The 21159-nt window shown below is 39.3% G+C and overlaps 1 protein-coding gene across 1 annotated transcript; it reads right to left on the reverse strand.

Annotated features, from left to right (window-relative positions):
* Window positions 1-4161: 4161 nt before the first annotated feature.
* On the reverse strand, window positions 4162-13276 carry DYNLRB2 (dynein light chain roadblock-type 2). Its single transcript, XM_037145188.2, has 4 exons — window positions 13184-13276; window positions 10937-11012; window positions 5308-5475; window positions 4162-4402 (listed from the first exon to the last, which is right to left on the reverse strand). The coding sequence occupies exons 1-4, from the start codon at window positions 13184-13186 to the stop codon at window positions 4359-4361; spliced, it is 291 nt and encodes a 96-aa protein (XP_037001083.1). The 5' UTR covers window positions 13187-13276; the 3' UTR covers window positions 4162-4358.
* Between the last annotated feature and the right edge of the window lie 7883 nt (window positions 13277-21159).

Below are 21159 nucleotides of genomic sequence, written 5' to 3' on the forward strand. Positions count from 1 at the left end.
GTGACCCTCGAAAGGATGCTGGATTTAAAAAACACACAAGAAACATACTGGGACTACTGGGGGAATTTGCATATGATTGTCTGTTAGGTGATTTGTATCAATGTTAAATTTCTTAAGAATGAAACTGGGGTTATTACATATGTATACACACACAGACAGAGATGAAGCAAATGTAGAATATTAAAAGTTGGTGAATGTGGGTGTTTACTGTGCTATTCCTTCTACTCTTTTACAAGTCTGTAGTTTTTGAAGTCACAAGTGTCAGAAAATTGTTCGAAAGTCAGATGTGTGCTGTAGTATAGGTTCTCCATTTCTGTAATCTCTTTCTTTCATGTTTATTCACCCCACAAGTTAAGAAGAACTGACTCCTATTGTGACTTAAGCTCATTTCCCCATTTGTTCTGTTATCTCTGTAAACCTAGGGCTCAGCTCGCTTTGATGATACGGGGAACCTCAGGGCTATTCCCGGAAGTCACATTTGTATGTCGTGGGCCACTCTCCTTTGAGTAACACTGGAGGCGGCAGCAGAAGCTAACGCTTGTTGAGCATTCATTCTGTGTCAGGTGCTTTAGCTGCACCAGCTTAGCTGATTCTAAGCAACAAACCTTGCTTACAAATGGCAGAGCCAGAATAAGAAGAACCCAGGACACATGACTCCCAAACCTTTGTTCTTGATTACCATTGAGTTGATCTCAGCCTGGAGGTTATTGCAATTACCTGGAGAGAATATTCCGATATGCACGGGCCCCATGCCCTGGAGTGCTGGCTCTGCAGTGGGGCGCAGACATCTGTGCCTGTGTGGCTGCAGCCTCCTCTGTCTCTCTAAGCCTTGGGAGAGTTCCATCTGTGATCTGTCTCCTCTCGTCACCACTTGGAGAGTCAACCCCTTTAACCTGAGAGGTTTGCCTCAGCCCTTCCTTTCTGCTCAGACCACTGTCTGCTGGGGTCGGCCCCGGTTGCCTCACAGGATGCAAGCTGGGGCCATGGCTTTGGTTGAACCAGTAAACCTACTGTGCACCATTCCTCACACTTAGCTTGTTATGGAGGCATTGTGGGAACTCAGGTGTGGGCTCCTGAGAACCCCTGTGCAGAGTGACTGCTTCCTTCTAGAAAGAGTCCTCTGGGGAGGGAGAGGAGGACAGAGGCACACAGAGCAGTAGCAGGCTGCGGCTCTATCTGTGATGTCTCATTTCTTCTTTTTTGAATGAATCTCAAAGGAATTATGCTGAAAAAGTAAATTCCAAAAGGCTATATCTGCATTATTCCATTTATATCATCTTCTCGATATGACAGAATTACAGAGGCAGGACAGATTAGTGGTTGCCAGGGGTCAGGGGCTGGTGGATTGCTAGTAAAGGGCACCAGGAGGGGCCCTGGTGGGGACGGCAGTGTTCTGTATCTAGACTGAATCAGTGTCAATTTCCTGCTTGTGATACTGCACAATAATTTTGAAAGATGTTGCCATAGTGGGAACCAGGATAAAGGGTTCAGAGGATCTCTATGTTATTTCTTACAATTTGATGTAAATCCTCAGTTTTATCTCAAAATAAAAAAAATTAAAAAAGAGAGGATATATCTTCCAGCCAAGATGGAGGCACAGGTAGATACACTGTGCCTCTTCACACAACCAAAATAAGGACAACAATTTAGAAACAAAAAACAACCAGAACTGACAGAAAATTGAACTGTATGGAAGTACAACAGCCAAAGAGTTAAAGAAGACACATTCATCCAGACCAGTAGGAGGAGCAGAGTCAGGCGGCAGGGTGGAGAGGGATCTCAGCAAAGTGGTGGCTGGTGGACCCTGGACATGCAAAGTAGTGGGTAGACCCAATAAGGCGGTTGGTTGTGGAGGGGGGATTGTGGAGGGGCGCGGTGCACAAGGGGGCTGTCAGACTGGGCAGTCCCACATTCGTGCACAGATAAACCAGGTGAAACTGGGGAGCAAGACAGACTGCGCAACCCAGGGTCCCAGTGTGGGGAAATAAAGCCTCAAAACACTGACTGAAAATACCTGTGGGGGTTGAGGTGCTGGGGGAAACTTCCGGCCTCACAGGAGAGTTCACTGGAGAGACCCACAGGGTCCTAGAACCTATACAAAACCACCCACATGGGAATTTGTACCAGAAGAGCCCTGTTTGCTTGGGGGAAGCAGGGTAAGTGACAGAAATCTGGCAGAGAGCAGAGCAAGTGGCACTGTTACCCTTTCCCTACATACAACGTCACAACAAAGCAACGTGGGTTACTCCACCCCTCACTACATAACAAGCTCATCAAGACAAAAAAAAAAATGGCCCAAATGAAATAACGAATCAAAGCTCCAGAAAAAATACAACTAAATGATGAAGAGATAGCCAACCTATCAGATGCACAGTTCAAAACACTGGTAATCAGGATGCTCACAGAATTGGTTAAATTTGGTTGCAAGTTAGATGAAAAAATGAAGGCTATGCTAAGTGAAATAAAGGAAAATGTACAGGCAACCAATAGTGATAGGAAGGAAACTGGAACTCAAATCAATGGAGTGGACCAGAAGGAAGAAACATCCAATCAGAAAAAAATGAAAAAATGAGAATTCAAAAAAATGAGGAGAGGCTTAGGAACCTCCAGGACATCTTTAAACATTCCAATAATTCAAATTAGAGTGGTACCAGAAGGGGAAGAGGAAGAGCAACAAGTGGAAAACTTATTTGAACAAATAATAAAGGAGAACTTCCCAAATCTGGCAAAGGAAATAGACTTTCAGGAAGTCCAGGAAACTCAGAGAGTCCCAAAGAAGTTGAAGATAAGAAAAGGAGAGTTACCTACAAAGGAGTTCCCATCAGACTGTCAGCTGATTTCTCAAAAAAGACCTTTACAGAGGGGAGAGGGGAGAGAATTTCAGGGGAAAAGGGGAAGGATTCATAAGAACAAGTATAAAGGACACATGGACAAAAACTAACAGGGGTGGAAATAGGAGGGAGGTGGGGAGCACTGGGGGTGGTGGGCTGAGATGGGAGTAAAAGACAGAAAACTGTACTTTAACAATAATTAAATTAAAAAAAAGACCTTACAGGCAAGAAGGGGCTGGCAAGAAGTATTCCAAGTCATGAAAGGCGAGGACCTACATCCAAGATTGCTCTATCCAGCAAAGCTTTCATTTAGAATGGAAGGGCAGATAAAGTGTTTCTCAGATACAGTCACATTGAAGGAGTTCATCATCACCAAGCATTTATTATATGAAATGTTACAGGGATTTATCTAAGAAAAAGAAGATAAAAAACATGTACAGTAAAATGACAGCAAACTCACAATTATTAACAACCACACCTAAAACAAAAGCAAGCTAAGGAAACAACTAGAACAGGAACAGAACCACAGAAATGGAGATCACATGGAGGGTTATCAACAGGAGAGTGGGAGGAGGAGAGTAGGGGAAAAGGTACAGAGAATAAGATGGTAGGTAGAAAACAGACAGGGGGAAGGCAAGAATAGTGTGGGAAATGTAGAAGCCAAAGAACTTGTGACACATGGACATGAACTAAAAGGGGGGAATGTGGGTGGGAGGGAGTGTAGGGGTGTGCAGAGTGGAGGGGAATGAAGTGGGGGAAATGGGACAACTGTAACAGCATAATAAAATATATTTAAAAAATAAAAAGAATATAAGGTGAATATGGCAAAATGAAAATATATGTTCTATATGGGTCTTGGAAATCTGTTGTATGATTTTCACTGTTTTCTGAATGTTTGAAATATTTAGTAAAAACCACCACCCTCTGGAGTTATCTCATCAGCCTTTGAAGTACACACCCTTCCCCAGGACTGGCTCCTGGTCCCTGCAGGCCAGTGTGACAGAGGGGCAATTCTGCAGTTTTGCAAGGAACAGGAGGTGGTGTTCAGGCATGGGGCTGACCTGACTGAGAACATCCCCCGATCTCTCTCTGTCTTTACTGAACCTGGGAAAGCACCTAACACTCCTGGAGGGTTGGGACTTCCCTGCTAGCTCCCGCAGCGCCCCCCTGAATCTCCTTGGCACGTTAATAAATGGGCGCAGTCACACCTCCACACTGACTCTCAGTGACAGTGAACTTCTAGACTAAAAGAGCTACTGATAAAGAAGGCTGTCTGCACATTATACTCCTTTGCTCTGTGTATTGTAAGAAAAGAGGCATATGTGCCAGAATTTATTTATTATATAGCTAAATCACAACTTTACAATACATTCAAGGGGGCCAGACAAGAAGTGTACAACACTTTACATGTAAAAGACAGAAGAGAATGTCCAAAGGATCAGTTATATTGGAATAGAATCTTAGTCACCACTAAAGGGTAAAGTGTTTTCAATCCAGTGTCACAGGGCGGACTTGGTTGCAGCAGAGCTATTCACACGGATTCTGAATGACAATCAGAAGATATTCCTTATCTGTGGAAAGACGTGGGAAAAATTAGTCCACCCTAAAAATTAAATATGACAAATGAATACTTCAGCTAATTTGCTTTTCTCTTTGAAACATCACTTGGACCTTGTGTAGACCAATGGTTTTCCACGCTGGTTCCACATCAGAATCATCTGCCGAGCTTTTAAAACACACCATTACCTGGGGCCCAGCCCTGGAGATTCTGATTGCATTGGTTTGGGGTGGAGTCCAGGCACCATCATTGTTTCTGTAAAGTTCTCCAAGTGATCCCAATGTGCAGCCAGGATGAGGACACAGGTGTAGAAAAAGGTTTGTTTAATTGTGGGTAATTCTGATTTTACAGATGGACGACTACAGGGAAGTTTATTCTAGACTTCATTTAGAAGCATGAGTCCTGTTTTACACTCATGTCTACCAACACTGTAAAAGCAATTCCTTCATGGGAATAAGTACTTGGGTGGCTGCTCTATCTTGGCAGGCCAGGTGACTGTGAGCTCCCCCAGGCGGAGTATCAGACTCTATGGGCCATTGAGCCACTCGGGGTTTGTCCCTGGGACAGGAGACATTTCTCCCACTCTCCAGAAAATCTGTGTGCTAAGTTCACCCAGCATGAGACCTACATCTCCTACATTTTTGATTACAGATAATAAATGCAAGTGGGAAAAATTCAACTTCTTCAAAGGTCAAATTCATCACTAATGTCACAACATTTTGAAGTTGCAGTTTCAGACTCAAACTGTCTTCATTTTGTCAGTGAAGAACATTATGTGTCATATTGCATATTGAAATCTATCCGTAATAGTGTCAACATAAAAATAAAGTTAAATCTATACTTCTTGTTCTTTGAAACAAAGCTTTTGTGTGATAAAGTGGGGCGATGCTTTACACATGAAGTGAAATGCCAAGCTACCTGGAGCGACCATGATTTCGTGCTTCTTTGACCTGATCCTCAGGAAGGTGAGGTCGTTCTGAGGATCGATGTCACGCACGGTGCTCTTGGCTTTCATCGTCAGCTGGTGGAGAAGGCCCGCATACTGCACCGTCGTCGAGTTGTCCAAGGTTGTCCGAATCGGGATGCCTGTCACGTGATTTAATTGGGGGTTAAACATTCTTTTTCTGGTTATAAAAGTAATAGGCATATTGTAGAAATAGGGAAAATACTTATAGTTGTTAGGAAAAATAAAAAGTGGAGGCTGGTATTACTCACTAGTAATGATTTTAGATTATTTTCTTCCAATTGTCTTGTCCCTACTTGGATTTTAGAAAATACTTGGGTCAAAGTATAATTACAAATTTGATGCTTGCTTTTTAATTTAAATGATAGCGTACAAGCCCTTGTTGGTGATGATGTCATCAATATTATTTCGAATGGCTACACACTCACTTTATGGATCTACCATAATCAATCCCAATTGTTGAACTGTTCCGTATCGTGTTTTTGTTTTTGTCACTAATGCTGTGACAAATGTTCTTGTGCACCAATCTTCTGGAAGTTGTTGACTGATTGTCACAGTACTAGGTGAACATATTACTACACACAAATGCATTGCCTTGAGTGTCCCGTCTACAGTGGGTCTGCTTTGCAATGCTTGGTCTGTGCTCATTTTCTCCCCTGAGGCGAGAATTAGGCAGCAATATCACTGCACATGCTAGACAGTATATCAAAAGGGATTTTCAAAATTTCTTTGTAACATGCAATATTCAGCAAATCTTAAATTTTATATTAGAAAACATAGCAACAAAAACACTGTGGTCTTGCGAGGCATCTCCTGGTTTGCACTTACTCTTGGTTTAAGCATTATTAAATTTGGCTACTTGTGTGCTCTATTGCTCCATGATACACATTTTTGAATGTGTATTAATTTCAAAAGAGCCTATTAATTTCACTGGAAGAATCTAGACAGACAAATAGGCAAGTATAATTCAATTCAGTTCAGATCAATCCGGCTTAGTTCGGGTCACTCAGCGCTCAGTATGTATTAACAGGTGCTGTGCTAGGTCCTTTGCATATATTGCATCTAATCAGAAGTGGCCTTCATATTATTTTAAGAACTTCCACCAAGCCAGAGAGCTCCAGGGATTTGATTGGCAAATGTGTCTTTAATTTAGGGTGACACATGAAGGTGAATTGGGGATCACTGTCAGTTTCTTCAGGTACCTGAATTATGGCCAATCAATGAAAGAAGCTAACGTGGCTCTTGGTTTTCCCTCAGTGAAGGTAATTTCAGGAACTGTTAAGTGAGAGGAGTTCTTTAAGAGTGGACCAGCATCACAAACTTGGGCTTTTACAGTTTTTCATGAAACTCTTTGAGAGCCTCAGTTCTGACTTTGAAACAGATTAGTCGGTTCCTCTTTTAAGAAAATTATTGTCTCTAGAACAGGTCCTGCCAAACAATACAAGAACAATATTTACAGGAAAACCTACTTGATAAATAAGGTTTTATATACATTTGTTAATTTTCATATTATTATTTCTTGGCTGCTTTTCCCCCAGAAGTCGGTTTTGTCTTTCACACCTGATGAAACATCAAAAGACATGTGTCTTTAACAAGAGGAGAGTGAAATGTAGCAAGCACTCAACCTTGTAAGAGCACTTTTTGACGAATAGCTCTATTTTGCATCCTGAATAGTGACTACCTACAAAGTCTGCATTGCTCAGTGTCAAAACAAGAAATACCACCAGAATAAATTATTTAAAGTGTAGATGACAGGATTATGAGTCAGATGCTCAGGCCTATTTAGTTGTCTATCCGTGATCCATGTCAATAAATGAAACAGCCAGCTTTTCTGCACCTAAGTACACACTGTGGACAGTCTTGGAGTTTTTCATACCCTATTAGACACTTGAACAAATCAACAAATATCTGTGGAGCTCTTGCTTGGTACCATGCAAGGTAATTACAAAATAATTTATTAACAAGTAATTTTAGCACATGGTGTAAAATTCGCCCACTTCCTCTTCCGAGGGGTAACCACTGCTCACTGTTTCTTTGGTACCCTTCCAGAGGCACCACAAGTCTATTCAAGCATGTTTGTGTTTTAAGTCTTCAGTTGTATCATTCTCTATTCTGCACCTAAATTATTTTCTTTTAATGCACTTTGGAAATGGTTCCATTCCATACACGTAAGGCTAGGTCATTCACAATGACCGTGTAACATGAGTGTCAAATGGATGCTTTCTAATGCACGTGACTAGTACATCCTTCTGAGGAGCATGGAGGCGGTCCCCAATCTTTGGCTTTTATGTACAAGGCTACAGAATACATCTTTGGACATGCCATTTCATGTTTCTATATATGTGTAGTAGAAATCCCTGAAGTGAAATTTCTAGAACAAAGAGTATGAATTTGATATTGATGAATTTATGGCACTACTTTAAAATGACTATTATTCCAGTAAGCTGGTACTTTTCCACTGAACATTTGTACTTTGGATGATAGATTGTATTTCAAAAAGAAAGGGAGTTAGCTAGATGGCTGATAATACCTAATGAAATTCAAAGAATAGATTGTTGGTAATGTCAAGAGTATTTAAAATTAAGAGCCTACAGAAATAAGACTTGTATACGTAAGAATGTATGACAGATGTGACTGTGTGAAAAACATACATGTACGCAATATATTCATCAGCATCTAAATCAATGTTCAGTGCTATAATGTAAATAGTGAAAGGTTTTCTAAGTGGGAAAGCAACGTTGACACAAATCTTCTCTAATAAAAGTGATTACCATTCAGCATTGGGCTAAATTGATAAGTCTACTTTATTGTCATGAATAGGAAGTCTATGTTTCAATAACAGTGGAACCAAAAATCTCTACTTAATATGGCATATGAAGAGGTCTAATATATAAACATGTTAGAAGGCTCATATAAAATCACATTTAAAACTTAAAAATACGCTAAAGTGATTTGCCTAGAATTAGTGGACTAACCCTACTAGCAGAGAATAAGAACATATAAACACCATCTCAGTTAAATATTTTCAGTATCAAATTTCCTGGGACTTCTGAAAGCTACAAAGCCACACTATTATAAGTGGCACTTTCATCTAAAATTGAATAGGCTGTTGCAATGGAGTATTTTATTACATTCTGGTCACACAATTTATACCACATGCTATTAATAAACATTCTTGTCATACACTCTGGTTGTTAACAATCTGACCATCAAAATAAGCCCTTCATTTATATTTTTGGAAAAAAGATTAATTTGGATTTCAGAAAAGTGCCCTGAATCCTAACACAACCTAATTCCTGTAGAGGTTAATAGGTCTTAAAAATAATATTTTGTTGCTTTTGGATGAGAAAAGTGCTGAGAAATTTACATTCCAGGAAAGGAATGTAAAAACCACTTTTAATCCCACCATTCAGAGATAATTACCACAATTACCTCTGCCTTTTCTTCCGTATTTATTCAAAGTGTATATATGTGCATGACCATATTTTTTATTAGAACATGCTGGATGCTGCTATGTTCCTAGATTTTTTTCATCTAATATTGTGAGTAGTTTTCCACGACTCTGAATATTCTTCAACACTTTAAACAGATCAATAGTTCATCAAGTAAATATTACATAATTAATTTAAAATTTCCCCTACTGTTGGGATAGATTTATTGACTTGTTTGTCTGGTTATTTATTGCTACTCTACATGATGCCTCTGCAAGCATCATTGGTACCTAAATGTTTCCATCACTACTTCTTAGGATAAATTCCTAGGGTTGACATCACAGATTATAGAGATTTTTCAGACATTCTGTGCATATTGCTAGGATTATGTACTTTAAACTAAGATCTTCCAAAATAATACATCAGATGAGTCATCCTGGGTGTCACAGGTGAATTCACCTGTATTGGGCTGAATAGTGACGCCCCCCATTCAGGTCTATTCTAAATCTCAGACTGTGACCTTACTTGGAAATAGGGTCTTTGTAGATATAACTAGTTAAGATCAGGTCACACTGAATTAGGGTGGACCTAATCCCATGACTGATGTCATTAAGAAGAGAAAGCAGAGACATGGAGATGACCATGGAGGCAGAGCTGGGAGGGATGCATCTATGAGCTGAGGAGTGCCAAGGATTGCTGGGAACCACCGGAAGCTGGAAGACAGCAGGAAGGCCGTCTGGTAGAGCTTCGAAGAGAGCGTGGCCCTGCTCACAGCTTGATTTCAACTTCTAGCCTGCAGAGCTGAGAGACAGTAACTATTTATGGCAGCCAAAGGGAAAGAATACAGCACCTCTGTGAAGTGACAAAGATAACCCACCTTAGGGGGTGTGGCAGACTGTATGCAAGGACATGGACCTAAAATCAATTCGATCAGAATCATGCACTAGGGCTGGACTGCTTCCTGGAAATATTAGGCACAGATCTTGGCTTACCTATAGGGCTCATCTTAAATCCACTCCCTCCTGACCACCCGGGCTGGGTGTATTTATTATATTCATTTGATGTTGAGATAGGTTTAATTTTATTCTGTAAAAACATCAGATGTTCTAGTTATACATATCGGTTAAAAATTCCCACATCCTCAGAATTATTTATTTATAATTCTAGTAAGTGTTGGGTATTGTGCAAGGCACTTGACAATTATTATTTCGCTTATCATAACCATAAAGTAGGTTATTTTCCATTTTTAATAATAAAGGATTGAAGGTAAGAGTTTAAACAGACTTTAAATTGTTTAAGTTTTAAAGCCATCAATAAACATTGATGGATTTGCTTCAAAATAATGATTAGTTGTGAGATTCTGTTGCCAAGCACTGAGTGGGCAATATGCCAATCCCATCACGCCACACGAGTTATATGAAGTAACTACTCTTATTTTGACTAGTACTCTGGGATTTGTGGCACCTCTTGCCCTTACAAATGCCCAAATTAGTAAGGGCAAGAGGTGCCACAAGGGGCAATTGAGCAAGAGCCCTTAAGAGGTTGCCACGATAGCTGAGCACGTGGCAAGCAATGTGCCAGAGAAATGCTCTGTGGATTAATGGGGACTGTGGAGTGAGAGCAAGTTTCTGGTACAAGTCTACAGATTTCATAGGTGGAAATAGATCAGTCCTTCTTATACTATAACTTAAAGACTACAGTATAAATTACAATTAATTTTCAAGGATTTCATGAAATATGATAAAGGAACAATTGCATTTAAAATGAAGAATGAAACTTGGAAATAATGTTAAAACAAAAACATACTGCCAGCAATAATATTCTCCTTATCTTCAATATAAAAGTCTTATTGGTATTCCGGAAGTGACAGAAGAGAGTTATCAAAGCTTTCAAAATTAGACAATGTATAGTGTTTCTTAGCAATATATAGACATTTTAAGACAGGTCTTATTTATATTTATATCCCTAGTTCTTAGCAGAGTGCTTGACATGTAATACTCAATAGATGTTTGATAAGTAAAAGTTACAGGTAAAATATATGAACTATGCTTTTGATTACAAGCTCTAAGAGGCTTGTCACAAGGCGTGGCACAAAAACCAGCAACTTGGGGGCCTCTGCAGAGGTCAAGAAGGCAGCCCATGATGTATTTACCTTCTGCATTTACAACCATGGTTCCGATAACCCCTTTATGGTTCTGTATCCTCTTCAGGGTTTCCTCCACCTCTGCCTGTTAGAGATCAGAATGACAATTAACCAAAAGGGTCTTTGTGGTTACCTCAGTCCTAAAGAGAATAATATTTGGAAAGATCCCTACTCCCCTTTCCCTTTAACCTAAGGCACTGGATGCTATAATCCCAGACTTTTGGAAGAGAGCTTTGAAATTGTCAAGTCCCATACACAAGCTGACACAGTGGGATCTCTGACAGACAGCCCTGACAAACCTCTTGGCTTGAACTCTTCTACAGTTAGAAAGCTTATTGCCTCACATGAGCTCACTCCATTTTTATCTGTCTTTGTTTACTGGCAAAGTATTCTTTACATTGGACAGAATTCCTTTCCTGACCATCTTCCACTCATTGATCTCTCTTTTTGTATGAAAAATTCCTTCTCCATTATAGTATTTTAGTTTTTATAGAGTTGTATCACTGCCACTCTCTGTCTAAAAGTATCTAAAAGTATTAATGAGAAATCTTATTTTCAGTCCAAAATGTTACCTTCTTGGAAGTTTAGGTGATTAAATTCAGGGTATTATAAAACATGTTAAAAACATATTCTGGGAGTCCAAGAATCTCTTGGTAACTATGGCCTAGTTCTCAGTGCAAACTGAATGTTCAACCATGACTATGTTGGAACCCCATTATTGGATTTTAAAATCAGCTTTCTTAATGAATTTTACAAATAAACTATATTGTAGTGGTTTTCTCTCCTTGTACAAATGATAAAATCAAGAAGTCTTTTCCAAACCTGCATATCATTCATAACTGAGTAATCACTGGATATTCTGAATTCAAACATTATTCTTCACTGTCTTGAAGAGGCTTTGTGATATTTTTTTCTTCTCAACATCATATAGGTGAACATGTTACTTAGGCAAGACAATTTTCTTTTGTACCTCATGTGGACGAGAAAACTTATTTCTTCCTTTGTTATGACCATACAGGTGTTTTCTGAATTCTAGGCACTTATGTACTAGATTAACAATTTTTGGCATTAGAAATACCACCTATATTATTTAGCTAGCATGTTCTTTAAATCATCTCTCTTCTAAAAGTTTAAATAAATGCATTTTCAAAGGAAACGATACATCACTACCAGAAATGGAAATCTGATATTATTAGTCATAAACAAATAACCAAGAAAAAAGAGGGGAATATATTACATTCCACTCTAAAGAAATCTAAAGGTCTGTTCTTTAGTGAAAAACTGAAATTGTGAAATGCTAGTGGTATAACGACTTAATATTGCCAGAAGCTTTCACCTGGATATGGTGGAAAGGTTGAAAAGAAAATGAAACGAAAGAGGAATAGCTTTCTCAAATGTGATCTATTCTGTCTTATTTGATATTTCTGAGCCATGTTTTGCATCTCACTTTGGGAAACATTGCACTTAAAGCTGTACAGGGGGTGCTACTTTATCACCCCCCATCTCTAAGACAATGTCCACAGCTCCTTACAATCACTGCCCCCATTTACCCTTTGCTCTTTTACGTCTCTCCCAAACGCCTCCCTCTGCTCTTCCCAGTTGTTTTCTCCTCTTGTGATCCGAACCCTCCTGCTAAAATCTCTTGATCCCCATCTCCTTTTCATTCCCCTTAAAACTCCTCGCTTTCACCTTACTCTTCTTCAAACTTTCCCCAGTCTCCACTTTCCTTCCTTCACTCCCTATTCTGTCTCCCTCCTTTCCTCTTTTCTCTTTATTTGCGTTTCTTCTCTCGCAACATCTTCTCTTTCTCCCCTTTCTCCACTGCCTTGCTCTCCCTGTCCCATCCCTTTCTTCCTTTTCAGGGCGATTTTTCTTTCCGTCTTGCACCTCCCCTTTTCACACTTTCCTCACTCTAGATAGAGCTCTCTCGTCCCTCATAGGATCTTTCATTTCCTCAATATCTCTCTTCTCTGTCTTGATATCTCCCCTCACCAAGTACCACCTCCAGAAATCACCACCCTGGATATCTATGCCTTAAGATAGCTTCCTCATCTAGACATCATCATCCCTGCCTTCATGGTCGTCCTCTCATTTCTAGGTCGTCCTCCCAGTCACCCTTCCAAGCAGCTTATGGAGACCCCAGCCTTCGCCGCGGCCCCGGCCCGGCCTGGATCGACCTCGGGAGAAGGGCAGAGAAATCCCACGTGGGTCAGCACCCTTGGAGCGGTGGGTAGTGGACGGAGAGCCCAGATTTACCATCGCGTTGGCCACGAAACTCCGGGATAAATCCCGTGCTACAGCTGTCCGGTTGTCAGCAACGCTTCCAGCCGTTGCTAAGAGACGGGGGAGGAAGTGACCTCCCGGAAGCGTCGGTGCCCCGCGCCTGCGTGCGCAAGGGTCAGGCAGCAGGTGGATAGCGCTTTTCCGCCCAGAACTGTCCTGGCTCCGCCAGGCCGCCGTAGGCGGAGTTTTTGGCTTTTGCCCCCTGCGCTCACCTGAGTTTCACTAACACCTGCGGAGCTAGGAGGCCAAGGATCGGTGCGGGGCAAAAGCCAGGCTGCGGGTCATTTGTTCATCGTCCCTCCTTCCATTCGTTCATTCCTTTAGGTACGCATTAATGTAACAGCTACTTCCTCATTCAAGATCACTTACCACATGCCGGTGTCTTTTCAGGGCCCAGGGTATCGTCCGGCTAGGGAGACAGACAAAATACAACAAAGGAAGCAATACCCCAAGTGAGATACCTGCTCCGGGGCATACACAGGGGAGCTTCTCTCTGACGCTGGGTTTGGGTCTATTTTGATATTTGGTAATAGACTCATTGACACTCTGCGTGCTTCCTTGTGCAGCATTGATAACGTTTGTTCCCCCGACCTATACGGGTAGTTAATTTTTTTTATTAAGGAAAAAATATATCTGCATGGAATAGTGCAATATGTATGTTTGTTATCTCCCACCCCCAAAACAGCAGGGTAAGCGCCATCTTTCATCTTATGTTCTCATCTAGTCGCAGCCCTGCTCTTCATTCAGTGGGATAGTTGCAACTTACCAGTACTTTTGTATAATCCATTAGGATTTTTCTTTTGTAGTCATTATTTGTCAGCAGTTCTGAGTCATTGAAAAATTGCAGGTGGTAGTGAGGGATGTTCTATAAATTGCCACAGAAGAGAGCATTCCACTGGGTATTAAGAAATTGGAGGAAATAAGTTAAAGATCAATTAGGGATAGTCAGAAGTCACTTGACCTTTTGAAGGGCATTGATGATATCTTTTTCAGTAGTCTGGAAGTCAGAGACCAACTGTTCTATGAAGTGCAGCAGGAAAATTTTGGGTCTGGAGTCAAAGTCCTGGGGTTTGAAGAAGACAAACTGATTATACATTCAAATTATAGGTTAGGAGTGCATCCCCATAGGGACCACTGATGCTATGATGACTATAATACTGTTTCAGTTTGGGTTCCCATCTCCTGAAAGCAGTCTCACACCAAACAAGGCATCCTTATTGCTAGAAATGCCAACTAGGATCGGAATGGGTCCTTGACAGAGATGCTCTAAAGCCATTTTGAACTTGCTGGTAATTTTGGATTAGATAATCCATTTGAACTCAGAGTCTTTCATTTTATGACATTAAATTATGTACAGAAATGCTCTGAGTAGGTTCTGGTCACGCTCATCCTCCTTTTTTCCCCTCCAAGAAACTCACACTTCTCAAAAAATCCAGGTCACAATAGTTAACTAGTCTCCTTTGTCACTCAACATCTAGAAGGCCAACGAAGATGATTTGGAATGGATAGCTAAGCTTGTGGAGGAGAAGTCTGGTGTGTGTGTGTGTGTGTGTGTGTGTGTGTGTATTTGTGTACAGATCTGGCTCTTGACTCATTGCCTATATCTACCTTTATAAGTACTAAATGTATAGATACTCACAGTGACCCTGGCCATTGACTGTGAAATGACTGATTTGGGAGCTCTCTGGGTGTTTCTGATTGAGGAGAACCCCACTTGGTTGTGTAGCCATTTGTTTTGCTTATAAAATCAGTGGCAGTGCACCATTTCTTTTATGTCAATCAGCTTTAATGAAGGAACTGACTGCATATGCATGGAGTGTGAATCCCCTCATTTCTAGAGTCAGAGCGTCAAACTCGTTCGATAGCTGACAGCTGTGATTAGAGCAAGGAAAGACTGCAGCGTGAAGGGCACTGACAGGGGAACCCAACTGCTGAAAAAGTAATAAGAAATAGCCAAACTGACTTCTAACCAACAGTCAAGTTTGACTCACTGTGCACAGGAAATCAATGAGGAGAATATGAGCCATTTTCTCCTTATCGATTTTCACTTCTAATTATTCCTTGGAGGTAGCTTGGTTTAATTTCTGTGCCTTTTTGGGACTGTAGTGAATATCCAGAGCTGTGCTATATAAAGTAGCCTGGCAGGGTCGGACACGTTCCCTATCCTATTCTCAATATAGTGAGTTATCCCTTTTCCTTCTTCTTTTCCCAGCCCTGCTTTGATGGACACTAAGCGATAAATAAGTTTGAATTTAAGTGAAAGAATGAAGGGGTAATACTTTTTGGAAGCATTCTGAAGTGACCCCCAAAGTCCACAGTTCTTCACATAATTTTGTCAAAATGAGGTCTCTGTCTTTGATAATTTGCTACTGCTCTCTGCTTAACCTAAAGAAATTCAGGTAACTTGATATCATCTTTTGTTGTCTTGGGAGTTTCTGTACCACCCCTTATCTCTTTGGCATTCTTTCCTACTTGGCAAATACCATAAGCTGGGCCATAGAATATATTTTGTGCCCATTTTCTCATAAAGTAAGGCATCATCACTAGTACTCTAGTAGTTTCTCTCCAGAAAGTACCATATTCTCTGAAAACGCCCCTTAGTAATAGGAAAGCAGAAGTAGATAATGTCAGTGATAGCGATGAGTATTCCATATAACTGACCTGATGCCATAGAATTACAGGATGTAGATTTAGGGTTCCAAAAGGCCAAACATTTTCTACTTCTTATTAGGACAAAGAAACCTTCTAGGGTAATTCTTCCTAGAACTCAAGTGTAACATAAGCACTTACTTCTTATAAGGGAATCCTCCGTGTTGGAATTAAATGGTTTCCTAGAGCACAGAATTTAGCCTTACATGCAGCTAGGGTTGAAGTTTCTAGATATGTTTCTTTGAGTAAAATAAATTCTCAGGGCTTTTTCTTCCTCATTTATAAGATAGGAAAGATGATATCTACATTAGAGGGGTTTTGTGAGGTTTAAATGATATTATGTGGGTAAAATGCCTAGTTTGTACCAGGTACCCAATATGGATGATTTAAGTACATTTCTTTCTTATGTCTTCTTTTTTTTAGTTCATCCTTCCCACTTCCCTCCATTCCTTTTCTCCCCATTCTCCCTCCTCATCTTTCAATTTCTCTAGACTTTTCTTCTCTACTTCCCTTCTGTTTCTTTCTCCCTTTTAACTGCCTTCTCTTCAACCTTCCTTTCTTCACACTGTCCCCAGGAAAAATATCTAGAATTTTTATGTTTGACTTTCTCACTAAATAATGTCTTTCCCTTTCTTCTTTTATTCCTTTTGTTACTTACTCAGAATATTCATCTAATATAATTCATCTGCCTCTAATCTCATTTTCCCACACAATTCCCATTTTTAAACTTCTAGCTCTATAAGCAGTTCTACCATCTCAGCACCTTGCATGAAATAGATATTCTCAGTATCCGAGCATTGGGGGCAAACTGTAAACATTTCCTCATGTATGTCTACCTTTGCACAAGACAAAGGTAGTCAATGAGTCACATATAAAATGAAATGAACAGTTGTTGGGTCACCACAAAGGGAACTCCTGTGTAACCCCCAACCAGGTCAAGAGATAGAACACTGCCCACATTCCAGAAGATTCCACATGGCACTTCCCAATCATTACTGGCTTGAAAAGCAAAAAGTATTTTAACTGCCTACTGAAAAAATTGCTGATGCCTATAATAGACTCTTCTTCTCTTTTGTCTTCAAAATATGTTTGATGGCTGAAAAAATAACATTGGTTCAGGGTTTTCTAAGTATACAACTGTAATATGTAAAGTAAGTACAACATAAAGGGGGAAGGTAAAGAGACTTGTATGAGGTTAAGCATCTTACTTTCCCCTTGAAGTGTTCCAGTATTATTCTAAGTAGACTGTGAAAAATGAGGTACGTAATCCCTAGAGTAACCAATAAAAAAAGTATACAGATATAGTAAAATAGCAAATAGATAAATTAAAGTGGAATACTAAAAATTGTTAAAATCGTATAAAAAGGAAAAGGGAAAACGGTGGAATGGAAAACAAGTGGAACAATCTGAAAACAAATAATATAATTTTAGAATTAAATCCCAATACATCAATGATTACATTAAGTGTAAATAGTCTAAGCACACCAGTAAATGCGAGAGATTGGTCAGAATCAATTTGAAAAATGTTCAGTGATTTCTGTTTTGGGAGAGATGGAGTAGATCCACTTTTCCCTATTCCTTCCACTATGTATAACTAAAAATCTGGAGATTATACAAACACAAGACTTTGGAAGAGGGAGAAAATTAGTCCAATTGCTTAGGGACATTTGGACCCAAAGAATGACACGATTGTGTTACCTGGATTTTCTTTTTGCCACCTATGTTCCAGTTCTTGGAGCTGAAGGAGCTGGTCACCCAGAAATGTTGATAGGCACAGAAGTTTTTGAAAGCTCCAACAAAAACCTGTTCTCTAGACCAGGCAAGGGACCGCCAACAAGACAGATACTTAGGAAATAAGCACTCTTCTTGAGCCAAATGCCACAGAAGCCGAGTAGAGAGTATAGACCTCCACTCTCATCTGTTTACTCCTCCCCTCACTCCCCTCAGGGTATTGTCAGAGAAGGCTGAGTAGGAAGTGAGTGCTTTCATCCTACTGGGTGTTAGTGGTCACTTCCCCCACTCCCTGCAGCAGTTTTAGTCAAGTTCAGGTGGGGATCCTGGATTGCCACTCCCATTCTAGCATATGTATAGTTACATTAAATATAAATAGCCCAGACACACCAATAAAAACACAGAGATCATCACAGTGGGTTAAAAAATGACATAACTATATGCTATCTACAAGTAACTGACTCCAAATATAACAATATATGCATATAGAAAAACAGAAGGATGGAAAAGGACATATCATGTAAACAATTCAAAGAAAGACAGAGTGTTATATTAGTACCAGATAAATAGACTTCAGACCAGAGAAGATTACTAGATACAGAGAAGTATATTGTATAATGATAAAATGGTAACGCCACCAAGAAGACATAGCAAATCTAAAAACGTATGAAGCAAACAACAAAGCTGTAAATTATGTAAAAGCCAAAAGTGATGGAATTGAAAAGAAGCACATTCTTAATGATATTTGAAAACCTGAATGCTCTTTTCTCACCAGTCGATAGAAGAATCAGACAGAAAGACTCTGGGGATAGAAGACTCAACATCTTCAATGAACATAGTTTAGTTTACATAGAACACTTCAGTCATCATCAGCAGAATCCATATTCTTTCCAAGTAACCATAGAGCATATACCAAGGTAGACCACATCCTGGGCCATTAGATAAACCTCAGTAATTTTAAAAGACTTGAAATCACACAGAGTATGTTCTCCAATTATAGTGGAGTCAGGCTGGAAACCAAGAACAGAAAGACAACAGGAAAAATCTCCAAACACCTGGAAAATTAACAACACATTTCTAAATAATCCATGAGTCACAGAGGAGATTTTAAAGGAAATAAAAAGAATTACATTGAACTGAATGAAAATAAAAATACAGCACATTAAAATTATGAGATACAACTAAAGCAGTGATGAGAGAGAAATTCAGAACTGTAAATACTTACATTGGGAAAGATGAAATATCTTTACTAATGTGAGCTCTCACGTCAAAGACTCAGAGAAAGAAGAGCAAAGTCCAAAGTAAGCAGAAGAGTGTAAATTATACAGATAAGAGCAGAAATAAAACATTAAAAACAATAGAGAAAAATTAATGAAACAAGGAGTTGGTTCTTTGAAAAGATTATTGAAGTTGACAAAGCTCTAGCAAGATGGACAAAGACAAAAATGGGAAAAAAGAAGTTGGCAGTATTGGGAATGAAATATGGAATGCCATCTATGCTCTGTAGATTAAAAAAGTGATGGGGAACACTATGTATAACTCCACATACATGCAGTTGACAACTTAGATGAAATGGACCATTTCCTTAAAACAACCCACCACAAAAATTCATCCAGTATGAAATAGATAATTTGAATAGCTCTATATTATTAAAGACATTGAATTCATAATTTGAAAAATCTCCCCAAAGAAATCTCCACGGGAGGCTCACTAGATATTCCAATGAAATACTTGAAGAATAAAAAAAAAACAGAGGGGGGAAAGCTTCCCAATTCATTTTATGAATTTAGCATCCTGACACCAAAACCAGACAAAGTCATTATCCTCTCCCCACTGAAAGACAGAAAGAAAATGGATTTATATCCTCCATGAATTTATCCCAGGGATGCAAGGCTGGTTCACCATTCAAAAATCAGGCAATGCAATTCATTATATTAACAGGCTAAAGAAGAAAAATAATGACATGCATAAAAATAATTTGATAATATTTAACATTCATAATTTTATGAAACACAAAGCAAAGGGGGAATAAAGGAAATAGCTATAAATTTATAAAGAGTATCTACAAAAAGCTATGGACAACATACTTAATGTTGAAAGACTAAATGCATTCCTCCAAAAATTGGGAACAAGGAAAGGATCTCTGTCTTTTCTTACTAGTTTTGTTCAAGACAGTGCTGGAAATTTTATCCAGTGCAATAAGGCAAGAAAAGGAAATATTGTAAAAGACAGACAGATGGAAGTGAAGAAATAAAACTGTTCCTTTTTGGAGATGACATGGTTGAATACGTAGAAAATACCAATGAATTTACAAAAACAACTAGAAACAAAACACTCAGGTATAAATTTAACAAAATGTGCGAAAAACTACAAACTGCTGATTAAAGAGATCAAAATAAATGGGAGCATGTCATTCCTCTCCAAATTAATGTACAGGCTTAATACAATTCCAGCCAAAATCCCAGCAGGATGTTTATTACAGATTCAGAGAAGAACTTGCTAATATTTGTATTGAACAGCAAAAGAAATATAATAGCTAAGACAATTTGGAAAAAGAAGAGTAAAGTTGGAGAAATCATGGTATCCAATTTTAAGACTCATTTCCTACTAAGACTTTGTGGTGTTGGTGATGGAGAGCAAACACGCAGATCAATGCAACAAAATAGAGGACCCTGAAATAATCTCACAAAAATATACCTACTTTTTGACAAAGGGGCAAAAGCTTGCAAAGGAGGAATCATAGCTTTTTCAATAAATGGTTCTGGAGGGATTCAACATCCATAATCAAACAAACAAAAAAGCAAAGAAATTCTTGACTTTAAGGCTCACACCTTATATACAGATGAACTCAAAATGGATCATAGACTTAAGTATAGAATACAAAACTATAAAACTTTAAGAAAAACACATAAGAGAAAATCTTTATATTCTAGGGTTAGGCAAAGAGTTCTTGGACTTAGCAACAAAGCAGAACACAGAAAAGGGAAACTTGATAAATTAGACTTCGTCTAAGTTAAAAACTTTGGTCTATGAAGACCATGTTAAGGGAATGAAAGGCAAGCCACAGACTGGGAGCGAATATCTCCACACCATGGATCCGATAAGGGACATTTAGGTACATTATTTAAATATCATCCAACTAATAAAATAATTAAAGAATTCTCAAAAGACACATGATACAATTAGGATAATGGGCAAAAGACGTCCCAGTGAAGAGGATATACAGACTGCACTAAAACCAAAAAGGATATTCAACATCATTAGCTATTAGGGAAATGCACATTGAAACCACAGGGAGGTAGCACTGCACACCTATCAGAAGGGCTGAAGTAAAGAAATGGCGACACGGCCAAATGCTGGGGAGGATGTGGGGAAACTGGATCACTCGAATGTTGCAGTTCCATCTTGTGTGGTTTTTCTTACATTTGTCCTGCTAGGGATTCCTGGCACTTCCTGAAATTGAGGCTTGGCATCTTTTATCAGCTTTATAACATTCTCATACTGTGTTTTGCCAGTTTCCAGTAATGTAAAACACATTTTTAAATGAATGAATAAAGACTTTATGTAAA

This window comes from Artibeus jamaicensis, unplaced genomic scaffold, assembly GCF_021234435.1.
Source record: "Artibeus jamaicensis isolate MK-2021 breed Jamaican fruit bat unplaced genomic scaffold, CSHL_Jam_final contig_464, whole genome shotgun sequence".
Classification (NCBI taxonomy): Eukaryota; Metazoa; Chordata; class Mammalia; order Chiroptera; family Phyllostomidae; genus Artibeus; species Artibeus jamaicensis.